Source organism: Rosa chinensis, chromosome 2 (assembly GCF_002994745.2).
Source record: "Rosa chinensis cultivar Old Blush chromosome 2, RchiOBHm-V2, whole genome shotgun sequence".
Taxonomy (NCBI): domain Eukaryota; kingdom Viridiplantae; phylum Streptophyta; class Magnoliopsida; order Rosales; family Rosaceae; genus Rosa; species Rosa chinensis.
This window is the reverse complement of record NC_037089.1, coordinates 11,642,645-11,667,131: the sequence shown is the minus strand read 5'-3', so window position 1 is coordinate 11,667,131 and position 24,487 is coordinate 11,642,645. Positions and strand designations below refer to the sequence as shown.

At 40.0% G+C, this 24,487-nt stretch overlaps 2 protein-coding genes across 2 annotated transcripts; both read right to left on the bottom strand.

Moving 5' to 3' along the window:
• Positions 1-5,963: 5,963 nt before the first annotated feature.
• LOC112188565 lies at positions 5,964-8,151 on the bottom strand. The gene is made up of 3 exons (XM_024327706.2): positions 7,931-8,151; positions 7,136-7,578; positions 5,964-6,688 (listed from the first exon to the last, which is right to left on the bottom strand). The coding sequence occupies exons 1-3, from the start codon at positions 8,010-8,012 to the stop codon at positions 6,113-6,115; spliced, it is 1,101 nt and encodes a 366-aa protein (XP_024183474.1). The 5' UTR covers positions 8,013-8,151; the 3' UTR covers positions 5,964-6,112.
• Positions 8,152-23,083: 14,932 nt separating this feature from the next.
• On the bottom strand, positions 23,084-23,958 carry LOC112190299 (gibberellin-regulated protein 1). Its single transcript, XM_024329733.2, has 2 exons — positions 23,630-23,958; positions 23,084-23,522 (listed from the first exon to the last, which is right to left on the bottom strand). Exons 1-2 carry the CDS (start codon positions 23,763-23,765, stop codon positions 23,341-23,343), a joined length of 318 nt encoding a protein of 105 aa, XP_024185501.1. The 5' UTR covers positions 23,766-23,958; the 3' UTR covers positions 23,084-23,340.
• Between the last annotated feature and the right edge of the window lie 529 nt (positions 23,959-24,487).

Here is a 24,487-nt window from a genome sequence, read left to right as displayed (position 1 = left end):
AACTTGAAGCCCAAACCCGAACTTGGAGAACGACGCTGTCTGAGCGATGTTGAAGCGTTCGAGCGAAGCCCAGACCCGAACTTGGAGCGTGGAGCTTCGAAGCGTCGCCTATGTCCGGGAAAGGAAAGCCGCAAGGGAAAAGCAGCGTCGTCGGCGTCACTCAACCTCACTGTGTTGCCGCCGTCTCCGTCGCCATCAGGATCCGAACCTGCGCTGCCAAAATCGATGGGGATGTTCCTCACTGGAAAGAGATGAGAGAGAGAGAAAGAGGGAGAGAGTCTGCAGCTGCAGAGAGAGATAGAGAGAGTGAACCTGTAATTTTTTAATTAGTTGAAGGTTGAAATTGTCATTTAACACTGAATTGGGTAAATGAGGTTAAAAAACTCTTAGTGGAGTAAGTGGGCAATTTTGAAGTTGAAATTGGGTAAGTGGTCACGGCCCCTAATAAGTTTGATATGGACCAAAACTGATTACATCGCATATCAGTAGTATAAACATATATACAAGTACAGAGCCTACAAATAAGGAAAGTGATTAAGGAGAAGATTGCATGTATGAGGAGCAAGAAATATCTACAGAGATATTCTAGGATTTGTATTCTAATACTCTCCCTCAAGTTGGAGAGTGGATATTGCAGACTTCCAACTTGCCTAACAGAGAATTGAAAGAAGCTTTGCTAAGAGGCTTGTAAAGATATCTACAATTTGCTGAGATGGAGTATAAGCCCCTAAGCTGTGATTTTGGTAATTGTGCTTCGTTGCAATCGAGTTATCTTTTTCGTATGTCACCACTATGTCAAAGCAATGGAATAGCCAGTAGAACACTCTTTGCTAATTGATGATTGAACACATATATTTTGTAGAGAATCCTGATATCATTTCGAGATGTTCAGTAGAATCAGGAGTTTAAACTCAAGCCCCACCACACCCCCCCCCCCCCTTTTCGTATGTCACCACTATGTCAAAGCAATGGAATAGCCAGTAGAACACTCTTTGCTAATTGATGATTGAACACATATATTTTGTAGAGAATCCTGATATCATTTCGAGATGTTCAGTAGAATCAGGAGTTTAAACTCAAGCCCCACCACACCCCCCCCCCCCCCCCCCCCCCCCCTAATTTGTATCATTAATTAAGACATAATAAATTTGATATGTGATAAAGTAATCTGGGCACATCCAAAATCAATTAGTAATGGATGAAGTCGCCCAAACCCTTATAAACTTATAAGCAAATTTTTCTTTCATGTGGGATCTATACTCTCAACACGCCCTCATATGCGTGGCAAATTTTCAAACCATACACACGAAAAATTTATATTGGGTGACGTGGAGTCTGTACGGCCTCGAGGCATTCACACGTGGGATAACCCCCTCTGATATCATGATAAAGTAATTTGGGGTTCACATCTAAAACCAATTGGTAATGAATAGAGTGGTCTAAACCCTTATAAACTCATAGGTAATGTTTCAATTTTCATGTGGGATCTATGCTCTTTAACAATACGGACCAAACTTGTTTTACATTGCATATTAGTAGCTACATGTTTATATACAAGTACAGAGCCTACAAATAAGGAGAGTGATTAAGGAGAAGATTGCATGTGTGAGGAGCAAGTAATAGCTACAGAAATATTCTAGGATTTTTATCCTAATAGGACTTGTATCCTAATACTTCCCCTCAAGTTGGAGAGTGGATATCGCAGACTCCCAACTTGCCTAACAGACAATTGAAAGAAGTTTTGTCAAGAGGCTTTGTAAAGATATTTGTAATTTGCTGAGATGAAGGAGTGTAAGTTGTGGAAATCAATCCAGACTTAATGTAGCGACTTACCACATGAAAATCTATATCAATGGGCTTCGTTCTCTCTTAAAAGACCGGATTTGATGCAATGTGGAAAGCATCTTGATTATCATAATGTAAAATGGTTGGGGTTGGTTGTATGCTGAGGTCACGAAGGATGAATTTAACCAAGCTAGTTCACAACTAACATTTTTCATAGCTCCATATTCTGCTTCCACTCTGGAACGAGCACAATGTCTTGCTTCTTGCTTTTCCAAGAAAGGTATAATATCCAGTAGAAAGTTTCTATTGGGACCTCCAAATCTGCTCACTTGACCTCATTCATTATGAATTATTAAATGACATATATAACCTACTATAAAATGACTATTAAGGACAATAATTATACCCAAAAAATATTATATTTATTTTATGTAGACTTTCCAATTCAATAATATTAGATTGTATTCCTTATTATTTTCCTTATTTATTTTCATTTTCCAATTTCACTACATACTCATTAAAGCATTCATATATATTTAATAAGAATTAAAAATATGATTAAGATCATGTGACATAAAAATGTATGATATGTATATATATTGGTGAGGGAAAACAAAATAAATCCTCTTATGATTTATGACCTAAATCAAAGTCAATCCATTATATTTGCAAAAAAAATATTAAAAAATAATAATTAATCATGTGGTACAAAAAATACATAAAAAATAAACATTAAAAAAAACAAATGATTTTTTTTTTTGAGAATAAAAACAAATGATTTCTTCATTTTTTTTTTTGCACAACTAAAATAGAAAAAAAAAACATAATAGTTCATGGAATTTTCTTATTGATTAGACATTAATTTTTGAAACTCATGTTTGATTAAGAAATGTATATTTAGTTAAGATTTATAGAGTGATTAAATCATTGAAATTACTAATTTTTTTATTTTAAAGATAATAATTTGTTTGCAAATTATATGAGTGAGGTTATTTGAGGAAGTTTAGTGAGGTTTAGTGAGTAAATTTAGTATTTGAAAATTTGATAAGAGGTGTAAAAAATATAGAGGTCAAGTGAGTAAATTTGGAGGTTCCAATAGAAAAACTCTATCCAGTAATAGAGTTCCTTGTTGTCATACAACTTGCCCAATCTGAGTCAGAAAATGCTCTTACATTCGAGTTGTTTGTGCTGGAAACAGAAGGCCTTGACCCGGTGAGGCTTACCAGGGCTGCCTCAAACTGAGGCTTACAAGGCTGGTGCATAAGTCGGCTGAGCATGTGAACACAGAACATGATGTCTGGTCTTGTAACAATTAGGTAGATGAGACTGTAAGTACAGAAGTTTGTATGTTTTATGTGTTGGCATTCCCATACAAAAGCAAGTGAAGCATCTTATCCCGTTTCGTCATTAGAAGTAGAAAAAGAAGCCTACAAAGTTCATCAAAACTAGTCTCGGAGAATTTCAGGTAATTGCATCTCATGCATAAGCACGGGATTGCAACATGTGTTGCAATCTCTGAGTCCGTCCTAGTCAACCCTACGTTTTTGGGAGTCTGATTTTGTAAAGTATCTTTTGGATTTTAGATGTTATATTATAAAGATATTTTCTAACTGTAAAAATCGTACTATTGAAGTCCTAATCGTTTTAGGATTTGGGTATTTTAATTGGATATCTTTTTATTGAATGACGTTTCCTATTAAGAGTCCAATTAGGGTAAATCTTGATAATTGAGGATTTGTTTTCTCCTCAATATATTCAGAAGAAAAGAGCGTTCATGTTTGGGGACTTAGACGCAAGAATTCATGTTCTTCTTGTTTGCTTAGAAAAAGTCGCATAGGTACTTTGAAACACTTATTCCATGTAAAAGTGTCTCATTCAACATTCATATACATGCATTGATTCTCTCGAGATTAGTAGAGAAGATTGGTGTTGCAAGAGGAGCGATATTTGCAGATCGTTCAAGTGAAGAAGAAGGTCAAGATTCAACACAATCACCTCTTTAATGAGTCTAGAGATTGTAGCCGCATAGAGAGCTATATGTGTTTGTAAAGAACCATATCCTTCACTATTATTGGATTGATTATATTTGGGTTCTCAAGTGTAAGAGCCCCGCAACGTTTTTAATCTCAGAAGTTGAGGTTTTCACTGCGTAACCAAAATTGTGCTTTCTTGTGTGAATTTTTTATTTCTACCCAGTAAGAATTGCAACGTGTCTATCAATCCCCGATTTCCAAAAAACACATTTTGTTCTTGTATTTTTAGAGACATCCAACTAATCGTCTATATTTTTCAGGATCTTTCAAGAGTTTTCCTATTGGACTTAACTTGGAAGTGTTGCTCCATAGGGCTACTCGTGCACCAAGAAGGCCAACATCACCAAGGATATCCAACGCATACTTACAATGGAAAATATAAATGCCTTGTTTGGAGCATCTAACTTCAATTCCCAAGAAGTATTTAAGTAAGTCAAGATCTTTGATACGGAAGCGGTTATGAAGGAAGACTTTGAGAGACTGAATAGCCGTGGAGTTATTACATGTGATAACAATATCATCAATATATATCATAATTAAGTAAATGATGAGCCATGTGACCTGATGGAAAGAGAATAATCTACCATGTATTGCTTGAAACCAACTGCTTGAAGGGCATGTGTGAATTTGGCAAACCAATTTCGGGACGCTTGTTTCAAGCCGTACAAAGACTTGTTTAGTTGATACACCAAATTCTCCCCCTATCAACTAAAACCGGGTGGAGGAGACATGTATGCTTCCACATCCAGGTCACCATGGAGAAAGGAATTTTGAACATTAAGCCGATGAAGTGGTCAATTCTTAGCGGCGACAATGGCAAAAAGATGGCGGAAGGTAACCAAAGAGACATGTAAACTTCTGCATCCAAATCACCATAGAGAAAGGCATTTTGAACATCAAGCTAATGAAGTGGTCAATTCCTAGTGGCGGCAATGACAAAGAGACAGCGGAAGGTAACCAATTTGGCAATAGGGGAGAAAGCCTCCTTATAATCATGCCCTTCTCGTTGGGCAATACCCTTTATCAACAAGTCGAGCCTTGAAATGATCAATGGAGCCATCAGACTTGTTTTTGACTTTATATATCCAAATCACCATGGAGAAAGGCATTTTGAACATCAAGTTGATGAAGTGGCCAATTCTTAGTGCCGGCAATGGCAAAGAGACAGCAGAATGTAACCAATTTGGCAGTAGGGGAGAAAGTCTCCTTATAATTAAGCCCTTCTCGTTGGGCAATACCCTTTAGCTGGGCAATACCCTTTGGCAATAACTCGAGCCTTTAAACGCTCAATGGAGCCATCAAACTTGTTTTTTGACTTTATATACCCATTGAAAGCCGCACCAACCCTTCAATCAAATATATATAAAAAATTACTTTTTATGAGAATAAGAATTAACTAGCATTTGCTTTAGTAATTAAGGGCATTTTTTTTTCCAACAAAATTGGTAAATAGGCATTATCATTCTCTTCCTCTTCAATGGTTTTGAGCAATATGCAATGTGTGTTCCTCGATTGTCAATCCTCTCTTCTTTGAAGTGACTATGAGAGAGTGAGAGATTACTATCATACATCAATTAATGGAGTTACCCTCCTTATCATTCTCTTCCTCAATGGTTTTGTGCAATATGCAATGTGTCCTCGATTGTCAATCCTCTCATTCTTTGGAGTGACTATGAGAGAGTGATGCGTTCATAGCGCAAGACTTTACACTGAAGCTGCATTATATACTCATCACCAATACATCGCAGGATTCATTATGACAGGGGCTTTTGCTCACGGAGCTATATTTTTTATTAGAGATTATAACCCGGAACAAAATGAGGATATTGTATTGGCAAGAATGTTGGACCATAAAGAAGCTGGAGTGACTGAGAGAGTGAGAAATTAAGTTGGGCCAGTCTCTTTTTAGGGTTCCATACTTTGGGTTCCTCAATAGTTTTGAGCAATTTGCAATGTGTGTCCTCGATTGTCAATCCTCTCATTCTTTGGAGTGACTATGAGAGAGTGAGAGATTACTATCATACATTAATTAATGGAATCCTCCTAGCAAAAAAGCATCAATTTTGAAAAAAGAACCACATCATCATATAAAAGATATAACCTCACATCAAAGAAGTACCACATCATCATATAAAAGATATAACCAAACTAGCATAGAGTTATTTCATTGAAAAGTAAAATTCATAGTGTTCTTTAGAACACCGAAAATATATCATTTCCTTGTCCAAACAAACAAACCAAAAGCATTCCTAGACATATGTGGTTATCAGAAAGACAACCCAAACATTATTACATTAGCAACTATAAGCAGAGTCGTTTTCGTCCAGAAATCGCAGGTGCTTTCCTCTTGGTGTAGGCAATCCCTTCAAGCACAAGGCACTAGGTGACAGAACATCAGCTGAATCTGGAGTACGTGGAGTAGAGTCTTCCACAACTTCTTCAGCAATTTCATCATCACTGTTGTACACAAATTTTGTGTGCTTTCCTTCAAACTTGGGAATCATTCTTTTCTCACCCACAAAAATCTTGCTTATACCTTCACAGAGCTCATCAACATCATATCCTGCATCCTCTTCATTCTCTTCCTTTTCTTCGATTTCATCAACTCCCTTCAGATAGTAGTCTTCTCCTTCATCCTCTTCTTCATCACAGGTGCTCGCATTGACCTGAATGGACCACACTGAAGCACTATCATCATCTGGGGATGACCTTTCTTTGCTTTCACTAGTAATCACAGAAGAGCAGTCTTCTTCTTCTGAGAAAGAGATTTCAGACTTCTCAGAGAAATCAAGCAGCAGAGATCGACTCAGGATACTCTTTTGTGATTCAAGGCTCGCTTGATTCTTTCCTTCAAAGATGTCACATACCACCTGCCACATATCCCATGGAATGCTAATCAAGACATTGCATTTTGGAGGTTCAAAAACAAAGGCAGTCAAAATATTGTCCCCATTTCAATCCCAAATGGAAATTTCATCAACATGTTTTCCCCAACAATCACACCAGTATAACAATATGAGAAAAATCCAAATAAAAATTGGACTCCATAACTCTAGCCAATCGATTAAGAATCAAAATAGTGTCCCCAAGTTCAATCTAAATGCTGTCACACAATATTAGAATATGAGAGGAACCCCAAACAGAACTTGGACTACATAACTGTAAACCTATTCAGAAGAACTCAATCAAAATATTATCCACAGTACCAAGACTGACCAGAACCGTAAACCCTAAGATAGTCTCATCTCTAGAACATCTTCAATAACACAAAATATAAGCAATGTGAGTAAAACCCAAGTGAAATTCAGGGCTCAAACCTGAGAGATCAATTGTTCTTGGACTAGAGGAGAGGGTCTCTCAACGTTACTCCCACTTCCATCAACCGAGAGATCATTCACCTGCGGCGTGTTCGCCGGAGTTGGGGCAAGAAGTCCGGTCGGCGAGTTCCCAATAAGTCCTTGAAGATGTCGAAAAGGCCGGTTTTCGAAAGAGAGCTTAGAGAGCTCGGCCTCTTCCTCCACTTGTTGCAACAGGGTTTTGACTTGACCTCTCAACAAAGCCTCGCCGGAACCCGGTGTGGTCTTGGCTCGGATGCTCCTCAGCTTCATAATCGCCGATGACGGCGTCTGCATCGCAACTCCCACTATCGGAGAATCGTTGGTTATGTCGATCAGAGCAGACCGGTCTTGCTGTTGTTGCTGTTTTCCATTTCTTGTTCTTGATTTCGATACACCCATTTCAGAATCTTCATTACTCTTCCCTGAAAATTAAAGATTATAAGTAAAACCCTTTTCTGATCAAAACCCATAAATCCCCAAAATTGAAAGAGCCAACAATTATTAGTAAAATCCTTTTCTGATTGAAACCCATAAACCCCAAAATTGAAATATCAAACGATTATTAGTAAAACCCTTTTCTGATTGAACCCCAAAATTGAGAGAACAAACAATTATCAGTAAAACCCTTTTCTGATTGAAACCATAAACCCCCGAACTGAAAGACCAAACCATGATCAGTACAACCCTGTTCTGATTGAAACCCATAAACCCTAAATTCAAAGAACAAACAAAGACGAAAACTTTGAATCAAGAAATTGAGGAAGACCAACTCACTTGAAATTGGTATGGTGTTGTTGCTCTGGGGGACCAAAGTCTGCGACCTTGTGACTCTTCGTGTTGAAGATGGGGTTTCCATCGGATTCAAATCGAGAAGGTCGCCGGAAAACGAAATGGGTAGTCCGAAATTGACCGGAGAAACCGAAAACTGAGATGACTTGGTGAATCTTGAGAATCAAATCGTTGAAATGCAGAGGGAAAGAGTGTGTCTTTAGGCGAAAGCCGCAGCGGTTTATAAAGGAAATTGGTGAGGACCTGAAAACGTGGTTGTAAATGGGGATTTGACCGTTGGCGCGTGCACGTCACCGTTGAAATTGACACGTTTGGCTGAACTAGCCGTTGGGGTTTCATTTGAATAGCTACCGCCTCGCTTCTCTTTTTTGGACATAATCTACCAATTTTAATGGGCCTGTGAGGCCTTCTGGATTAGGTTAATTAAGCCGTTAGTGCTAACCCAAGCAAAATAGTTTCTTTCTTTTTCCAAAAGTTTGACAGCTTGATGCTTTCCCAGGTATACATTTCATAGATTTTTTGATTGAGAAAGAAAATACAAATTGTGATTTTTTACCAAAAGCAAAAGGATGTGTTCGTTTGTTGTGTTTTTCTTTTTCTTTTTTATATATCCAAATCACATAAGCTAAGAGACATTTAGAACGAGTAATTGAGTAAAGTAAATACAATTGAGATTTCTTACCAAAAGCAAAAAGATGCGTCATTTTGTGATTTGGAAAGGTTTTTACATTTTTTTTGTCTTTTTTATATATCCAAATCACAAAAAACTTAAAGCATTGAGAACGTCTCGAAAGCAAATACAATTGAGATCTCTTGCCAAAAGCAAAAGGATGCACCATTTGTTGATTTGGAACGGCTTTTATGTTTTTTTCTTTTTTATATATCCAAATCAGAAAAGTCCAAAGGCGTTAAGAACATCTTGTGTAATGCAATGGTCTCGTGGCCGAACAATTTGAAAGAACAACTCAATCGGATATCATTGATAGTGAAATTTTACTTCTTTAAATGAAGAGATCTAATGAATATCCTTATAGTTGTCCACAAGTAGCATGTTTCTTTTTCTATCAACATTTCCTTCAACACAACGAACAGGGGTGGTGGAATTCTTTTCATTATTTTATTTTAAAGTAACCATTATCATTAAGAAATGATTCTCGCCTAAGATGCACGGCTTACTTTATTGTTTCATGTGAAAAGTTAATAAAAAAAATTGAAAAAGAAAATAGAAATAAACTTTTACCATCGAGGAGTCGTCGGCAAAAGTATTCAATATGTACTTTACCAAAACACATTTGCCACTGTTGCTTGACCTCATGACCTCGCTGTGTACAAAATCGATCAATAAGTAGACAGTTTCTTATGAAACAATGATAAATTATTCCCTTACCACAAGTCCACAACACATGTAAAGTCTAAAAAAGTAAGAAGTTGGACGTAGGAGTCTTTGAAGTTATCCAAGCCTCCAAGCCCGAGGTAACCATTGGCTCCCGTTGGTGACGAAAAATTTCATAGAGAATTTTGGCTCACCAATGAATTAGCACATATTTTCCTCCTCCTTTGTTATTATTCTTGTTTGGCAGGTTTGACCGATTTAGCTTTTAGATCTACTCCCTGCTCCACCACCTCTAAACAAACTTTCACCCGTTGGCGAATTTTTGTTATCTCAACAGAGGGTGTTCAGATTACCTCCGTAATCACTCCCTCTTCGGTTACTCGGTTTCTATTAGGCGTTCCTGAGCCTGGCGTGTGTCACAACCGGTGGAGAAGGCGGTATGATCTGGTGCTGCGGTGGCGAATTCATGTCAAGCAACAGCTTGATTACTGCGGCAGGAATACTTTGCGGCTAATGAAAATGTGGTGGCTGTTAGGATTTTTAGGGTTTCTTTCTTTTATCTTTGGGCTTCTGAGTTGTAATTTGGCCAAATTCATTATGGGTTTTATTTTGTTTATGCTGGGCCTAAGTGCCTCTATTGCTGGGCCTATGTGCCTCTTGTTGCTGGGGCCTATGTGCCTCTTATTGCTGGGGTCTGTTGTACCTCTTGTATTTTGATGTACCTTTTGGACCATCTAATACAATTGACAAAAAAAAAATGAATGCAGACTGGAGTGGGAACTAACCGGGAACAATCGAGAAGCTTCCTTTGAGCGTTGACTCGAAATTTGACCGTCGGCTCAAGGAGGAGGGGGGTACTTGCAGAAAACCCTCTGATGCCTAAGTCAGTACGTTTCTTAGTTGAGTGGAGTAGAGAGAATTCAAATTCGATCCATTACCTCGATGTCGAGCAGCCTATTTATAGGTGCATTTTGGCGTGGCTGCAAGATAACTTGCACAGCAAGTGTGCAAATTTGCAGTGACTAGAGCGGCAAGCAGCCATTAAGGCGGTATTCACACCTGCAATAACCACCAGTACTTATTGGCGGCAATGATTGTCGTGTCTGAATGTTGCATCGACTCCTGCATTTACAGTTGTAATAACAACTGCATTTACCGCCATCACTTCTCTTTAACTGCTTTGTTTAAGGCTCGAAATATTGACCACCCCCAAAATGCCCCTAAATTTTCTCTTTGGGAATCCATCCCAAGAGAAAATTTCCAGAGTTTAGATTTTTCCCTGCGGCCTGTCTTCAAATTTCTCGTCCCTGGGCACCCTAGATTTTTTTCCGGACACCCATTTCTAGTTAAAATCCAAAAAACAAAAATCCTTCAGGCCCGAGATGGAATATATCTCAAGCACAACTAGCCTCTAAGACCAATTCTGGTCAAATCCTCATTGGGCCCAGGCCCAATTTTTTTTTAAATATTTTTTTTTGGAGCGGGTCGAGTCTGACCTGGATGCAACTTGGTTCGACTCGGATCGGGGTGTCCAGATCCTTCTTGTTTCCCGGATTTCCCCGTAGTCTGATTTCATCCCTGATTCTTCTTAGTTTGGTCTGAATTCTTCTAGGTTTTCTTCGCATTGGAGGTATCATCACGTTCCTATAAATGGAGCTTCGAAATTGGCTCTGAACCAAAAGAATTAAAATCTTCAAAATCTCCAATCGGCGCCGTCGCGTCTCCTTGGCTCTCCTGCACTCGGACCAGCCCTAGGCCCGCTCAGCCTTGCCTCATAGCCGTGCCGTAGCTCCAGCCCCCAGCGCTACGCAGTCCGGCCCCAGCACCACGTTGCCCGGCCTAGAATGGCATTGTAGGCAGATGGCTTCTTGACAATGGCGAAATCGACCTCCACGGTTTTCCCTCTCGTCATCACTGGTAGTGAAATCTCGCCCACAGGCCATGTTTTGGAACCTTCAAAGGCCGTCAACGGGCTCTACTGGGGTGGATAAGTGTTTTGTCGAATCCGAGCTGCTCAAACGCTTCCCAGAATATGATGTCGGCGTTGCTCCCGGCGTCGACCATTATCCGCCGCACGAGGGCGTCCGCGATTTGGGTAGACACGACCAAGGCGTCCCGGTGGGGAAACTGGATGCCAATGGTATCTGCCGCGGAGAAACTAATTACCGGCGTGGGGAACGCGCTCTACCCCGCCGAGGGGCTGCCCATGATCTGGCATACTCTACGATCTTCTCCGCCTGGCGGGTTTCTGACCTCAAGCGTACTTCCTCCTCCACAGCGGTATAAAGGGCTCCATGGATGGCCAATATTTCTCTGATGATCGGTTCCGTGCCTTTTGCAGGGGTTCTGCTTTCAACCTTGTCTGCTGCCCTACCTTCACCGGCCTGGCCGTCAGATTGGTATTGACGTAACTTCCCTACCTTCATCAACTCTGAGATGGCTAGCCGCAATGCCTCGCACTTAGACAACTTGTGCCCTAACGCCTCATGGAGGGGGGAATATTTGGTCCGTTCGAATGCATCTCTTGACTCCGGTTGAGGTGAGGGTTTCGTGAAGAGCCCTTCATGTTGTTGTTTTCTGAATATGGTCGTGGGGCTTAGGGTGAACCATTCCTTAGGTAGATGGGCTCGAGGCTTTGCCTCGAAGTGGTGTCGGCTGTCCTGCCTCAAGCTTGGGTGGCTGCCTTGATTTTGCCTTCTTTCATCCCTGGAGGTGACGACACTGGTGTATCGGGCCTTGCGTGCTTCTTTGGCTCTTTCAATTCTGATCTCTCCCTCAACCATTGTGATGATGTCGTCCATGTCCTTTGGCGGATCACTCAGTAAACTTTCGTATAAAGGCGTCCCCAAGAGCAATCCCTCTCAGAAGGCGACCGCAGCGAATTGGGGATCACAGTTAACGTGGCGCATTTCAGCTTTAAACCTTTCAAAAAATTTCCCTACTTTTTCCCCCAACTTCTGTTTGGTACTGAACAGAGTCGCCGTATCATTTTTTTGCTTGCGATTGCAGAAGTATTGTGAAATGAAAGCGCGGCTCAATGTGTCTAAATCCGGTATGGAATGCGGCTTGAGGTCTTGGAACCATGTCGACGCCTGCCCCGTGAGACTGGAAGGGAAGATCTTGCACATTAATTTCTCGTCGGTTGTCTTGATGGACATCTGTTGTTTGTACACCTTGATATGGTCCACTGGGTCGGTCGTTCAGTCGTATTTTTGGAACACCGGCGTGGTAAAACAGTAGGGTTTTGCTGTATTCAAAATGTCATCCGTAAACAGAGACTTACCGACGTCCCTTACGATTTCCGCCGCCAGCTCTGGTGGGCCGGCACGCTTGCATGCATCAATCATTTTTTCTTTCTTCTCGCGCCACGATTAGTTGCTCACCCTTTTGGATTGGCCTAATCCGGCTCCGCCGTTCTGCCCCCCATTCGACGTGCCTCCCATCCCCTCGACTAGGGGTCCACCAGAGATTCCCCCAATAACGCCATTGGCGCCTACATTTGCTACTATGTTGTTAGTTTGATGGAGATGGCCGATGGCATCGTCGTCTGACGAATCACTGTCAAGTTGTAGGAACCTTTCAAGTTTTCGTCAACAACGAGCCTCGTAGTCCAGCTTTTTCTTCCGAAATTGCTCAAGTTCCTGCTTTAGCCTTTGCGTCTCGTCAGTTGGAGGTAAGTTCAAGTCATCGATGGGGCTCGAGATGGACCCATTCGGAGGCTGATGAGGAGGAATTTCGTCACTACCAGTCCTCAGTGACAGAAATGGAATCCCGTCAGGGGTAGCTCCCGCCATCACTTTTTAGGGATACGTGTTTCCCACAGACGGCGCCACTTGTTGGTGACAAAAAATTATGTAGAGGATTTTGACTCACCAATGAATGTAGACTGGAGCAGGAGCTGACCGGGAACAATCGAGAAGCTTCCTTTGAGCGTTGACTTTTATTTGACCGTCGGCTCGAGGAGGAGGGGGGTACCTGCAGAAAACCCTCCAATGCCTAAGTCAGTACGTTTCTTAGTTGAGTAGAGTAGAGAGAATTGGAATTCGATCCATTACCTCGATGTCGAGCAGCCTATTTATTGGTGCATTTTGGCGTGGGCTGCAAGTAAACTTGCACAGCAAGTTTGTAGTGACTTGAGCGGCAAGCTGCCATTAAGGTCATATTTACATCTGCAATAACCACCACTTATTGGCAGCAATGATTGTCGTGTCTGAATGCTGTATTGACTCCTGCATTTACGGCTGTAATAACAACTGCATTTACCACCATCACTTCTCTTTAACTGCCCTATTTAAGGCTTGAAATATTGACCACCCCCACAGCTCCCGCAAGGAGTTTTTGAAGTTTGAACTTGCAACAAGAGGGAAGCTTCCAAGTTAAAACACATTGTTGGTTCTTTTTCTTTTTGGCAAAATAGCCAAATTACCCTCTAACTTTTCTCATGACTGCTGATTTACCCCCTGACATTTCAATTTTGATTATTTAGACCCTCACTTTTCTAAATTTTGCCAATTTACACCCTATAGTTAAATTTTAGACTATCCATCCAATTTCTCCGTTAATTTGGTTAGCACGTGAGGGGCCTTTTCGTCTCTGCAACTGTCACCCAAAAAAAAAAAACCAAGAAAAAAAATACAAAATTACTATGTGTTTAAGGAAAACTGAAATTGAGAGAGAATTGAGTCGTGTTTTTATTAATAATAGGGGCCTCTTTATATAGAGGATTACAAGCATAGAGATAGAGTTTTACATTGAAACATAATCGTACATTGATTGGATATCTCCTAAGATTCTCCGAGAATATCTGTAATATAAACCCTATTTCAACTAGAGCAAGTAACCTCGAGTTTGGGTCGGGCACATATACTGGATTTACTTAAACACTCCCCTCGTGTTGCCCAAAAGTGGTGCTCCTCTCGTTGCCTCATTAAAAACCTTGCCGAGTAACAAAAACCCAGTGTCACAAAAATAACTTTGGTCGAAAGGGAAAAAGAGCACAACACACCATTCACATTTCGAGACCATACATGTAGACATCTCCCCCTGATGTCTGCATCTCCCCCAGATGACAAAGGTCATGGGAGTTCAGATAACTTCCGCAAACGATGTTACCAACATGTTTCTCGAAAGTGAAATTTAGGCAATGACTTAGTGAGCAAGTCTGCCATACTGTCCTCAAATTGAACCTAGTTCACTTTGATCTTGAGGAGAGTCTGTTGTTGCTGATTATCCTTGGTGAAGTCGCTTTTGATGTAGCCTTACTTCATTCGTTCAAAACAAGCGATATTATCCTAAATGCTCGTAGGCTCATCTGTGGTAAACCACAATTGTTCGAACATGCGTAATTATGGATCCAATCCATATACATTCACGAACCACTTCGTGAAGAGAAATAATCTCTGCATTGTTCGAAGATATAGTGACTAGGGTCTATTCTGTAGACCTCCAAGATATCACGGTGTTTACCCATGGTGAACACTTAACCAGTTTGGGAATGACCTTTGTGTGGGTCAGAAAGATACCCAATATCAGCAAAACCTTCCAAAACACATGTGGTTTTGGGATGGAGATAGAGGATGCGGGCCAATGTTGGCGGCGTTCCTGGTGTGTGATGGGTCCGAATCCATCGTCTCTTTGCAGGGATAAAACAAGCTCATATCAATCTTACATCTCAAGTACCGAATGATATCTTTTACACGAATCCAATGGCGTCGTGTTGGCGCAAAGCTATACCTTAGCTAACAAGTTTATAACATATGAGATGTCCAGTCTTGTACATTGAGCTAAGTAAAATAATGCGCCTATTGTACTTATATATGGCACTTCCGCCTTTAGCACATCTTCACCATCATCCTTCGGACGAAGAAGATCCTTTTCAGGATCAAGAATATGGACGATCATGGGGGTGCTTGAAGGCTTGACCTTGTCAAAATGCCTAAGCATCTATCAACACGATGCTCAAGTTCCAAACCGAGACATAATTGTGTTCTCCCCAAAATCCTTCATCTCAAACTCGGATTTCAAGTGTTCAGCTGTTTCCCTTAACTCTTTAAGGGCTTCCAATGAAAATCATGTCCAACATGCATCGCGATAGAATCCTAAACTTGTTATGGAAACTCGTGGGCATATCCTTTCCCAATCAAGTAGTCACTTTAGTTAGCGTTTCAACCTCTTTGTAAAATGTGCTCTGTGGTCTAGAGCCACTTGACTTGGGTAAATGAAGTTCACCATGAACCTTCATGTATATTCCGTATCTAGATCTCTATAGAGATACGTAGTGACCACATTTGTAAGCTGCATGTTCAGTTATTCAGAAACTACCAAACTGACACGATAGTGGAGTGCAATGACATCCATTACAAGAGAATATTTCTCATTGTAGTCGATTATAGGGTGTTTTGTGAGAAGCCTTGCGCCATAAGGTGAGATTACCATATCTTTTTCTCATCACACTTTCTAACAAATACCCATTAGCCAATAGGTTTTATGTTAGGAGGTGTTGGCATCACTGGCTCGGAAAACTTCCTCTTCATTAGAGAATCCAACTTAGCCTGGATCACATATTTTCATTTAGGCCAAATTTCTCTACGTTGGAATTCATTGATCAACGGAGCGTGGTTCGATATCTTCGGACTCAACAAACTCATGAGCAATGAAATGCGTGACTACATCATCAATTATGATGGAGTTTCTATCCCACATTTCATGTACACTAGTGTAATTTTCAAAGAGCTCTATATTCTCAGGAATAGGTTCTGACGTTGAGGCGTCCCCCAACGATAACCATAACCCGGAAGATTCTCATGAGACGGATTTTGAGTCTTGATGATTAAAGAATTGGAATGTGCCAAAGTATTCTTCGAACCCACGGCCTCCCATGCATCCTCGCTGGGGCCATGACCTATAACGCTAGAGTGCCACTCTTTTTGGCGTTGGCGCCATGCCTACCTCCATACAGGGTGGTGCTACGTCCTTTCGTAGGGATGTCCTTCCTTACAAGCATGTTTGCAGCAGATGTGTGATCATGTCACTTTAACAGGGATCGAGATGAGACATAGTGGGGACAGACTACGACAATTCCTGTCGTTCATGCTGAACATTCGTGTTCTTATCTCCCCCTAACGATGGGAATACTGTCTCATCAAAGTGACAACTCACAAATCTAGCGGTAATGAAATCGCCTTGCAAGGGCTTTAAGTGATGGACGATTGTCAGAGTCTCAAATCCAACGTAGTTGCCCATTCGTGTATAAGGACCCATCATAGAACGTTGTGGCAGAGCAATTGGCACATAAATGGCACACTCAAATATGTGTAAGTACGAAATACTTGTACCCAGTCACTAGCTGTAAAGCAGAGGCAGATTGAGTGGCAGTGGTTTGTAGACGAATTAGCATAGCTGCATGCGATATTGCATCACCCTAAGCGAATATAAGGAGATTTGTGCGCATTACCAATGTCCTGACTACCATCGTAGTCGTTTCCGCGAGACCATTTGGGTATGTTCATGGGAATATGATGTCCAACATCAGTCCCATTGCAATAACCATCGAAAGTTTTCGATGTAAACTCTCTAGTATTGTCAAGTCCAATTGACTGAATAGGATGATCCGAGGAGTGAGCCCGTTGTTATATGGTATGTGCTAGGAGTTTAGTATAAGTAGCATTTACAAGTGGAAAATGGTACAACACGTGACCAACGTATTTGCTTGTCAACCAACATCATGAGATATTTAAACGTCCGCAAGTTGGTTGAACTAGTCCACAGAATCCCTAAGGATTCTATGTAAGAACATAATGAGTATTTTCATATCTTTTGCATAGGACTGTCTCAATCATAATTTCCCTAAGAAACGGGCTTTGTCAAACGAGCGAGAGGCTTTAGAAGCAACCAATGAGGATTTCGGTTGGGCTTGAGCTTTTGAAACACTATTTGAAGAAAAGTTGGTGATTGCAGCATCACCTGCGGCGTTATCACCACGATGTACGCTATCCATGGCATCATGGTTAAGGACTATGCCAGCCCTAGGCTGGTGGTGGAAGGCAGCGGCTCCGGAGGTAGCGGCGGCGGTCACACTTAGTCCAGGAGTCAACATTTGATTCTTGCTTCGTTTCACTCTAAAGAAAGGATGTCCATGTGAAGTCTTTAGTAGACGGATCATCATATCATGACTAGGATGACCTATCCTGTCGTGACAAAGCCAATATGTGTCTAAATCCAAGAGATCTTCTCTCATGACTTTATTGGATTTAATAGCTCGAATAGTGACATAGAGTCCACTAGAGAGACACATAATCTTCTCTAAGATGCGCATTTACTTGCAATCATTAGAGGTATTGCAAAGGAACTCATTTCAGTTCTCTACATGCGTTTTCGCACAGAATCCGTTGGCTATTCATAGGTGTGATTTGCCCTAGGAGCATAGAGAGTTTCTGTGACAGTAATCAAGGTGCCTTTTGGCAAGGGGGACTTGGGCTATTCCATGTCCTTGAATTAATACTTATGGCCTAGCCATCGTAGTCACAAAGTAATATTCTCAGAATCAAAATGGGGTCATTATGAAAAGAACTCGAAATTTTATTCATAAGCCAACGGAGTACATCATTGTCTCTTAACCATTAAGAGAATCTAATCCAAATGCTAGCTAATGCAAAAAAATGGTAGTCGTTTGACTTCTTTCGGTAACTCCAAAATAAATATGACCAGGTGAGTAGAGAGATGTCGGTGGAGCAAAGCTCGCTTAAGTTAAGTACCACTTATCTCAAAACCTTCCTAGACATCATACTCATTTTGGATGATCGAGCCTATGTGAAGAAAAACTAAACCAATGGCATTTACTACAAATTATATGGCAATTGCCTATTACATCTCTTGGAAAAATAAAGACTTAAACTGAATTGGCGATCTATTGATCCCAGCCAGATTTGTAGTCTTCAACCCTTCACTCTAGATCATCTTCTTGATCTTCTTTTTCCACATAGTGAGCTTCTCTTGCTTCACAATATGCTTTGTAGGCAGTGACAATATATTTCTTCACGAGCTCTACAAATGTGCACCCAATGACCGGATACTCCACATCTAGAACATACATCTCTTTGCTCAGATTTCATTGATTGTGGAGCTTTAAAAGCGTCATTTAGATGGCTCTTAGTGTTGGTGGCGCCACCAACATGGCCAGAGGTGTTGCCTCCCTCTCTCTTTCCACGTTGACCTCTTCGGTTCCGTGTTCGCCTATTGTGGAAGTTACCTTCCCAAGTAGAGCGATTATCTGGACTAGAACGTCCAGAAGTATCCCTAAGATTAGGGTTTCGCTCTTGGCGCCCTCTCTTAGGGGCACGACTATAATTGGATTCCGGAATATGCTCTGTTTCTATGGATCTTGAATTATAGTTCTTCACAAGGATGTTGTCATGCTTTTCAGCGACATTCATAGCTCCAATAAGCTCATGATACCTTGTGATCTGTCCTGCAGTAACATCGATTCGATAGTTCTTAGCAACCATCAATGCAGAGACGGGGAAGGTAGAGAGAGTCTTCTCAATCAAGATCGCATTTGTGATCTCTTTACCACAGAATTCCATTAAGGATTTAATGCGAAGTGCTTCCGAGTTGTAGTCAAGAACTGACTTGAAATCACAGAAGCGGAGGCTATGCCATCTCACTTCTAGGTTAGGAAGTAGGGAGTCACGGATGTTGCCAAATCTTTCTTTGAGTGAGACCCACAGCCTTCTAGGGTCTTCTTAATTCATACACTCGTACTGGAGCGAATCATCGATATGACGAGTCATTAGGATGATGGCTTTCGCCTTATTTGCCTCTAAGGCTGCTCTATTTGCTTCCAAAGCTTAAGTTTGCTCTATAGTTAGCACGTCCTGGTTAGGCTCGAGAATCGTATCCAGGATTCCATCAGCCTTGAGATGTCGGCGGACCTTACGAACTCACATGTGATATCTAGAGCCATTTGTTCCCAATGGAGCAAAGTCTAATTTGTTCAGGTTACTCATCCTGAAAAAGAACAAGAAAAATGGTTAGTTTCAGAGCAGAAAAAGCTACCATGAAAACATATAAAATTTCTGAGCGTAGTCGCTCCAAAGAAATTAAGAATTTTTTAGCGTAATTACTTCCAAGAGATTCAATTCCAAGAGGTATTGGATTAGATCGAAACAATGATGTAAGTGGTCGATCATAAATTCTCTACAAACTCTAAGTTTGGAGATCTCAACAAGCTCTAAGCTTGGAGTGAGCACGAACCCCCACAGTTCAGCTTAATTATGTCTCCCCTATGATAAAGAAAGGGGGGGTAGAAGAAGGGAGTTTGCAAGTCCCCGAAAAAGAAGAGAAATTGAATTAAAAAATGGGAACTTTTAGTAAAAAAAATACCTTGAAATAGGTCTCTGGAAAATTTGGGCTGAAAAAGTTGTCGGAAAAAGTAGCCGGAAAGTCGCCGGCGGTCGTTGACTGCTGACTGAAGTTGACTAGTGAGTTGACCTAGCTGACGTGGCAGTGGGTTGGGCTTGACTTCTTCTGGGCTTATCCTTCCTTTTTTTCCTTTCTTTTCTTCTTCTGCCGGTTCAAGGCTGCAGATGCTTAGGTGGCCGGTTCACCTCTTTTTAAGCAGATTTGGGGGAAAATTTTTCCTGTTCCCGGACTCTTAGATTGATGAGCTACTGCTGGAAAAATTTCTTAGCAATTAGAGGTCCGGAAGGTGGTGAACCGGTAGAGTATTTGCTGCGGGTGGTTTGGAGCTTCCGGTGGCCGGTTCTATAGGTTTCCGGCCGGTTCTTGGGGTGGCGCCGCCAGTTCTGGACTCTTGGGATGGAGGGCTTCAAGATGTGCGGTGGGGATCGAAAGGGATTCAAGGTTTTGTATTCAGATTTAGTTTGGCTATTAGGTTTTAGGGTTTTGGCTATTAGGTTTTAGGGTTAGGGCGTCATGCTGATAACAACTGAAATTGGGAGAGAATTGAGTCGTGCTTTCATTGATAATAGGGGCCTCTTTATATATAGGATTACAAGCATAGAGATAGAGTTGTACATGGAAACATAATCGTACATTGATTGGATATCTCCTAAGATTCTCCGAGAATATCTCTAATATAAACCCTATTTCAACTAGAGCAATTAACATCGAGTTTGGGCCAGACACATATACTGGATTTACTTAAACACTTTGTTAAAAAATAAAATACTGCTATTCGTCTCCCACAACTGTTTTTTTTTTCTCCTCAACCTCTCATCTTCTTCTCTATCTGTCTCGCACTTATCTTCTTCTCAGCATGACCACTTCCTCTATGTTCCTTTTATCAAGATCAATATAACACAATCCCAACTTGAATCAATCAAGATGACCTTAACATGGTTGCTGTAATTTTAATTTTCATATTCCATGCATATAAATATTTTAGTTTGTTCGATGGTTTCTCATTCTTATACACAATACAAACCCCTCCAACTGGAAAGATGGAAAATCAAATTCTCATATGAATGTTTGAAATATTAATGACTAGCTAGTCCGGCCTTCAAAGAAAAAGAAAACCAGAAACCTAAATGATCAAAGACCGTTTCTCCTTCAGTGATAAGATTCTCCAATCATTTGATGTGACTAGCAAATATTAATTAAGCGATCAGTTGTAAGCTAACGACCAATCTTGAAATAAAGGGAGTGAAGAAGAAGAAGAGATGGACAAGCAAGAAGCGACACAGGGCAAGTTTTTTTTTTTTTTTTTAACGAAGAACAGTTTTGTATTTTTTTTTATATTTCTTTGACATGGTTTGTTTATTTTTATTTTTTTGGGTGATAGTTGAAAATACAAAAAAGCCTCTCACGTGCTAACCAAATTAACGGAAAATTAGATGGAAAGTCTAAAAAATAATGATAGAGTGTAAATTGGCAACAATTAGAAAAGTGAGGGTGTAAATAATCAAAATTGAAATGTCATGGAGTAAATCAGCAGCCATGAGAAAAGTCAGAGGATAATTTGACTATTTTACCTTTCTTTTTTGTCAATCATGCTCTTCCAATAATTGTACGTACCTCCAAAGCGAGATGGTGAAACTTGGTGGGAAGGCCAGCCAGCTTATTGGAAAGTCATTGGTTTCTCAGAGCCCATCAAACAATTTCTTTCTTAAACTTGGATGGGGGAGAATAAGCACAGCTTGTATTGATCATTTGACCAATATATATTATTGAGCTACAGCAGCATCCTAAACCTACCGCAACAAAATTTAATCGTTTTTTCAGATTCACACTAGATCTACTCTGTTACTTGTTCAAAATATAATATAGTAAAACCCACCACTAGGGTCAAAACTTTTCTCCACCGACAAAATGATACCTAACTTTTAAAAGTGATCAAAATGATACCTAAATTTTTAAAAGTGATCAAAATGATACCTAAATTTTTAAAAACAAATCAACTTGATACCTAACTTTCAAAAGTGATCAAAATAATACCTAAAGTTTTAAAAACATATTAATTTGATACCTCGGTTTAATTTTTTTTTTTACTTTTTGTTAAAATTAATCACGTGTGGTGCAGTATTTTATGGGGTTATAATAATATTTTACACAAAAAACTATTTTTCAATTATTTTTTATTTTACTTTGTTAATTCTCTTCTTCTTCTTCTATCTCTGCCTCTCTCTCTCTCTTCCCATTTTTCTTTGTTTCTTTAGAAGTTAGGAAACATCCGAACTTTATTTGTTTCTACGATCGATGGTAGAATTGAAATTGAATGGAAGATTTTTTTTTTTTTTTAAATTCTATAGAAGAAGAAGATTGGGTTATAGATGATTAATGACCCTTTGACCACAAATCACCTCAATTTTTGTGCTTGATTTTGCATTTGATTTAACAAAGAAGTAAAACAAAACAAAAAAAGGGCTAAATACATTATACTACGTAGTTTGGGTCCAAAATCAATTCAGTCCCTAAACTTCTAATTTCATCAAGAACACCCCTGCACTTTCAATTTTGATCTAATAGGTCAAATTTGTTAGTCTTCCGACAATTGAGTCATTTAACTTGTTAACGTGGCTCATATATGGTCTATGTTTTATGATGTGGTGTTGAGGTGGCCTGCATAATCAATTTTGGAGTGAGTCCCACTATTAGAAATCTATCAAATAAATAGTTTTTCAACAAATAATCCAACTATAACTTGAACCCATAACAGAATATTAATGAATTGGACCTATTAGATCAAAATTGAAAGTACATGGGTGTTTTTTATGAAATTAGAAGTCCAGGAGCTGAATTGATTTTGGATCTAAACCACAGAGTAGTAACCAGTATTTAGCCCTAAAAAAAATAAACTGAGGTATCAAATTGATTTGTTTTTAAAACTTCAGGTATCATTTTGATCACTTTTGAAAGTTGGGTATCAAGTTGATTTGTTTTTAAAAATTTAGGTATCATTTTGATCACTTTTAAAAATTTAGGTATCATTTTGATCACTTTTGAAAGTTGAGTATCATTTTGTCCGGTGGAGAAAAGTTTTGACCCTAGTGGTGGGTTTTACTCTATAATATATGATGATTCTTGTACTTGCTATATATTGAGCTTTGAACCCAGTCGTACTGTGATTAAACTACTTTTGGAAAAAATCTGAGTTCTCTCATATATGCACAACATATATAACCAATTTAATACTAGTACAAGTGGGATTAAGGAAAACCAATTCAGAAAATAGCGAGTACTTAGGCTATAGCTTCTATATACTTGATATCAGTTGGTGACCGCTCCATTTTGAAGAAGAAAAAGAAGAAAGAAATTATGTGTGTACTCAATAATCATCAGATCGACAATGGACTTAAAAAAATGCTTTATTACATAATATTGAAACTCATAACGGAGAAATACAAAAGCTAATATTACACAAGAAGGCCTACAACATTATATCTCAATAATTATAAAGGTACAAGTTTGTGATATTGATCATCAACTTTATTCTGGTGGAAGACAACCATATATATGATTGATCAAGCTGACAGCAAAAGCTAGCTAGCATATGAGCAAGCATATATATGCATGTACTTAAATTAATTTACACAAAATAGATTAATTAAGGGCATTTGCGGGTTTGGTTGTGGGTGGTGAGATTAGCGTAGCAAGGGCAAGCATCCAAGTTGCCGGCAGTGCCCGGAGGAACACAGTTGCACTTGTTACAGCAACTTCCGCACGCCCTTTTGCACAGGCGTGGCCGGGACGATAGTTTGCACCTTCCATTACAAGCCACTCCACAATCTGCATTATCAATTCACACGTACGTTAGGGCTACGTATAATATGTACAGTCATACATTAAAAGCTAGCCTGTACTGAGATCGATAGAGCTATATAAACTTTAAGTACCTATGGTGGGGGGTAAGGGGCTGGGAGCTGCAGCGTGATTGAGGTCCATGACAGTCTGGTGATCTGCTTCGGCCAGAAGGAGAAGCAGAAAAGAGAGAACCAGTGAAGCCGTCAACGTTCTCGACAAGGCTCCCATGTTACTGATTGAGAAGAGGGATATGAAGATGATGAAGTGCCTGAAATATCTGGTCGATGAGAGAGTAGTGAGAGAGATGAGTCTGATAGTGTGTATATTTATAGAGAGAAGAGGGTGAGGGTAGTCAGTGACACAGTAGTGCACTAGTGCTTGATGTTCAAGCAAGGGCGGTGGGACTATCAGTGCCTCTCTGTCTGGTGCCCAGTTGCAATTATTCTATGGTTTCTTTTCACAGTTCAAGGGGTCTTGGGGAAGGTCATAGTACTATGCCAGACTGCCCCCAACTCATAATGTTTCAACAAATGCCTTCTTCTCTCTCTCTCTCTCTCTCTCTCTCTATGATTACATTAGTTTGATTAATTTGAATCTACCGAGCTATAGCTAGCATGTAGTGAAGCTCACTTTTTGTGTGTATACGGCCCGCCCTGTTCTAGTAAGGGCCTCTTGATCCATACGTATAAACAAGTTCTATGAGTACTCTACATGTTTCTGTGTGTAATGTGTATAGAAGGTTCTCTCGTCTGTCGTACTGATCTTTTTGCGAATGTCTGATTTCAGAATGTAGATATATTCTTAGGTAGGGCAGACATGCCACGTGGTAGTACCTCTAACCAATCATTGCCTACGCAGGGAGGTGTTTTGGGTATTTCATTATAATTACACATTAGTTGTTTTGAAATACAATTAAAAAATAGAGATACATGATTGGTTGGGCGTACCAC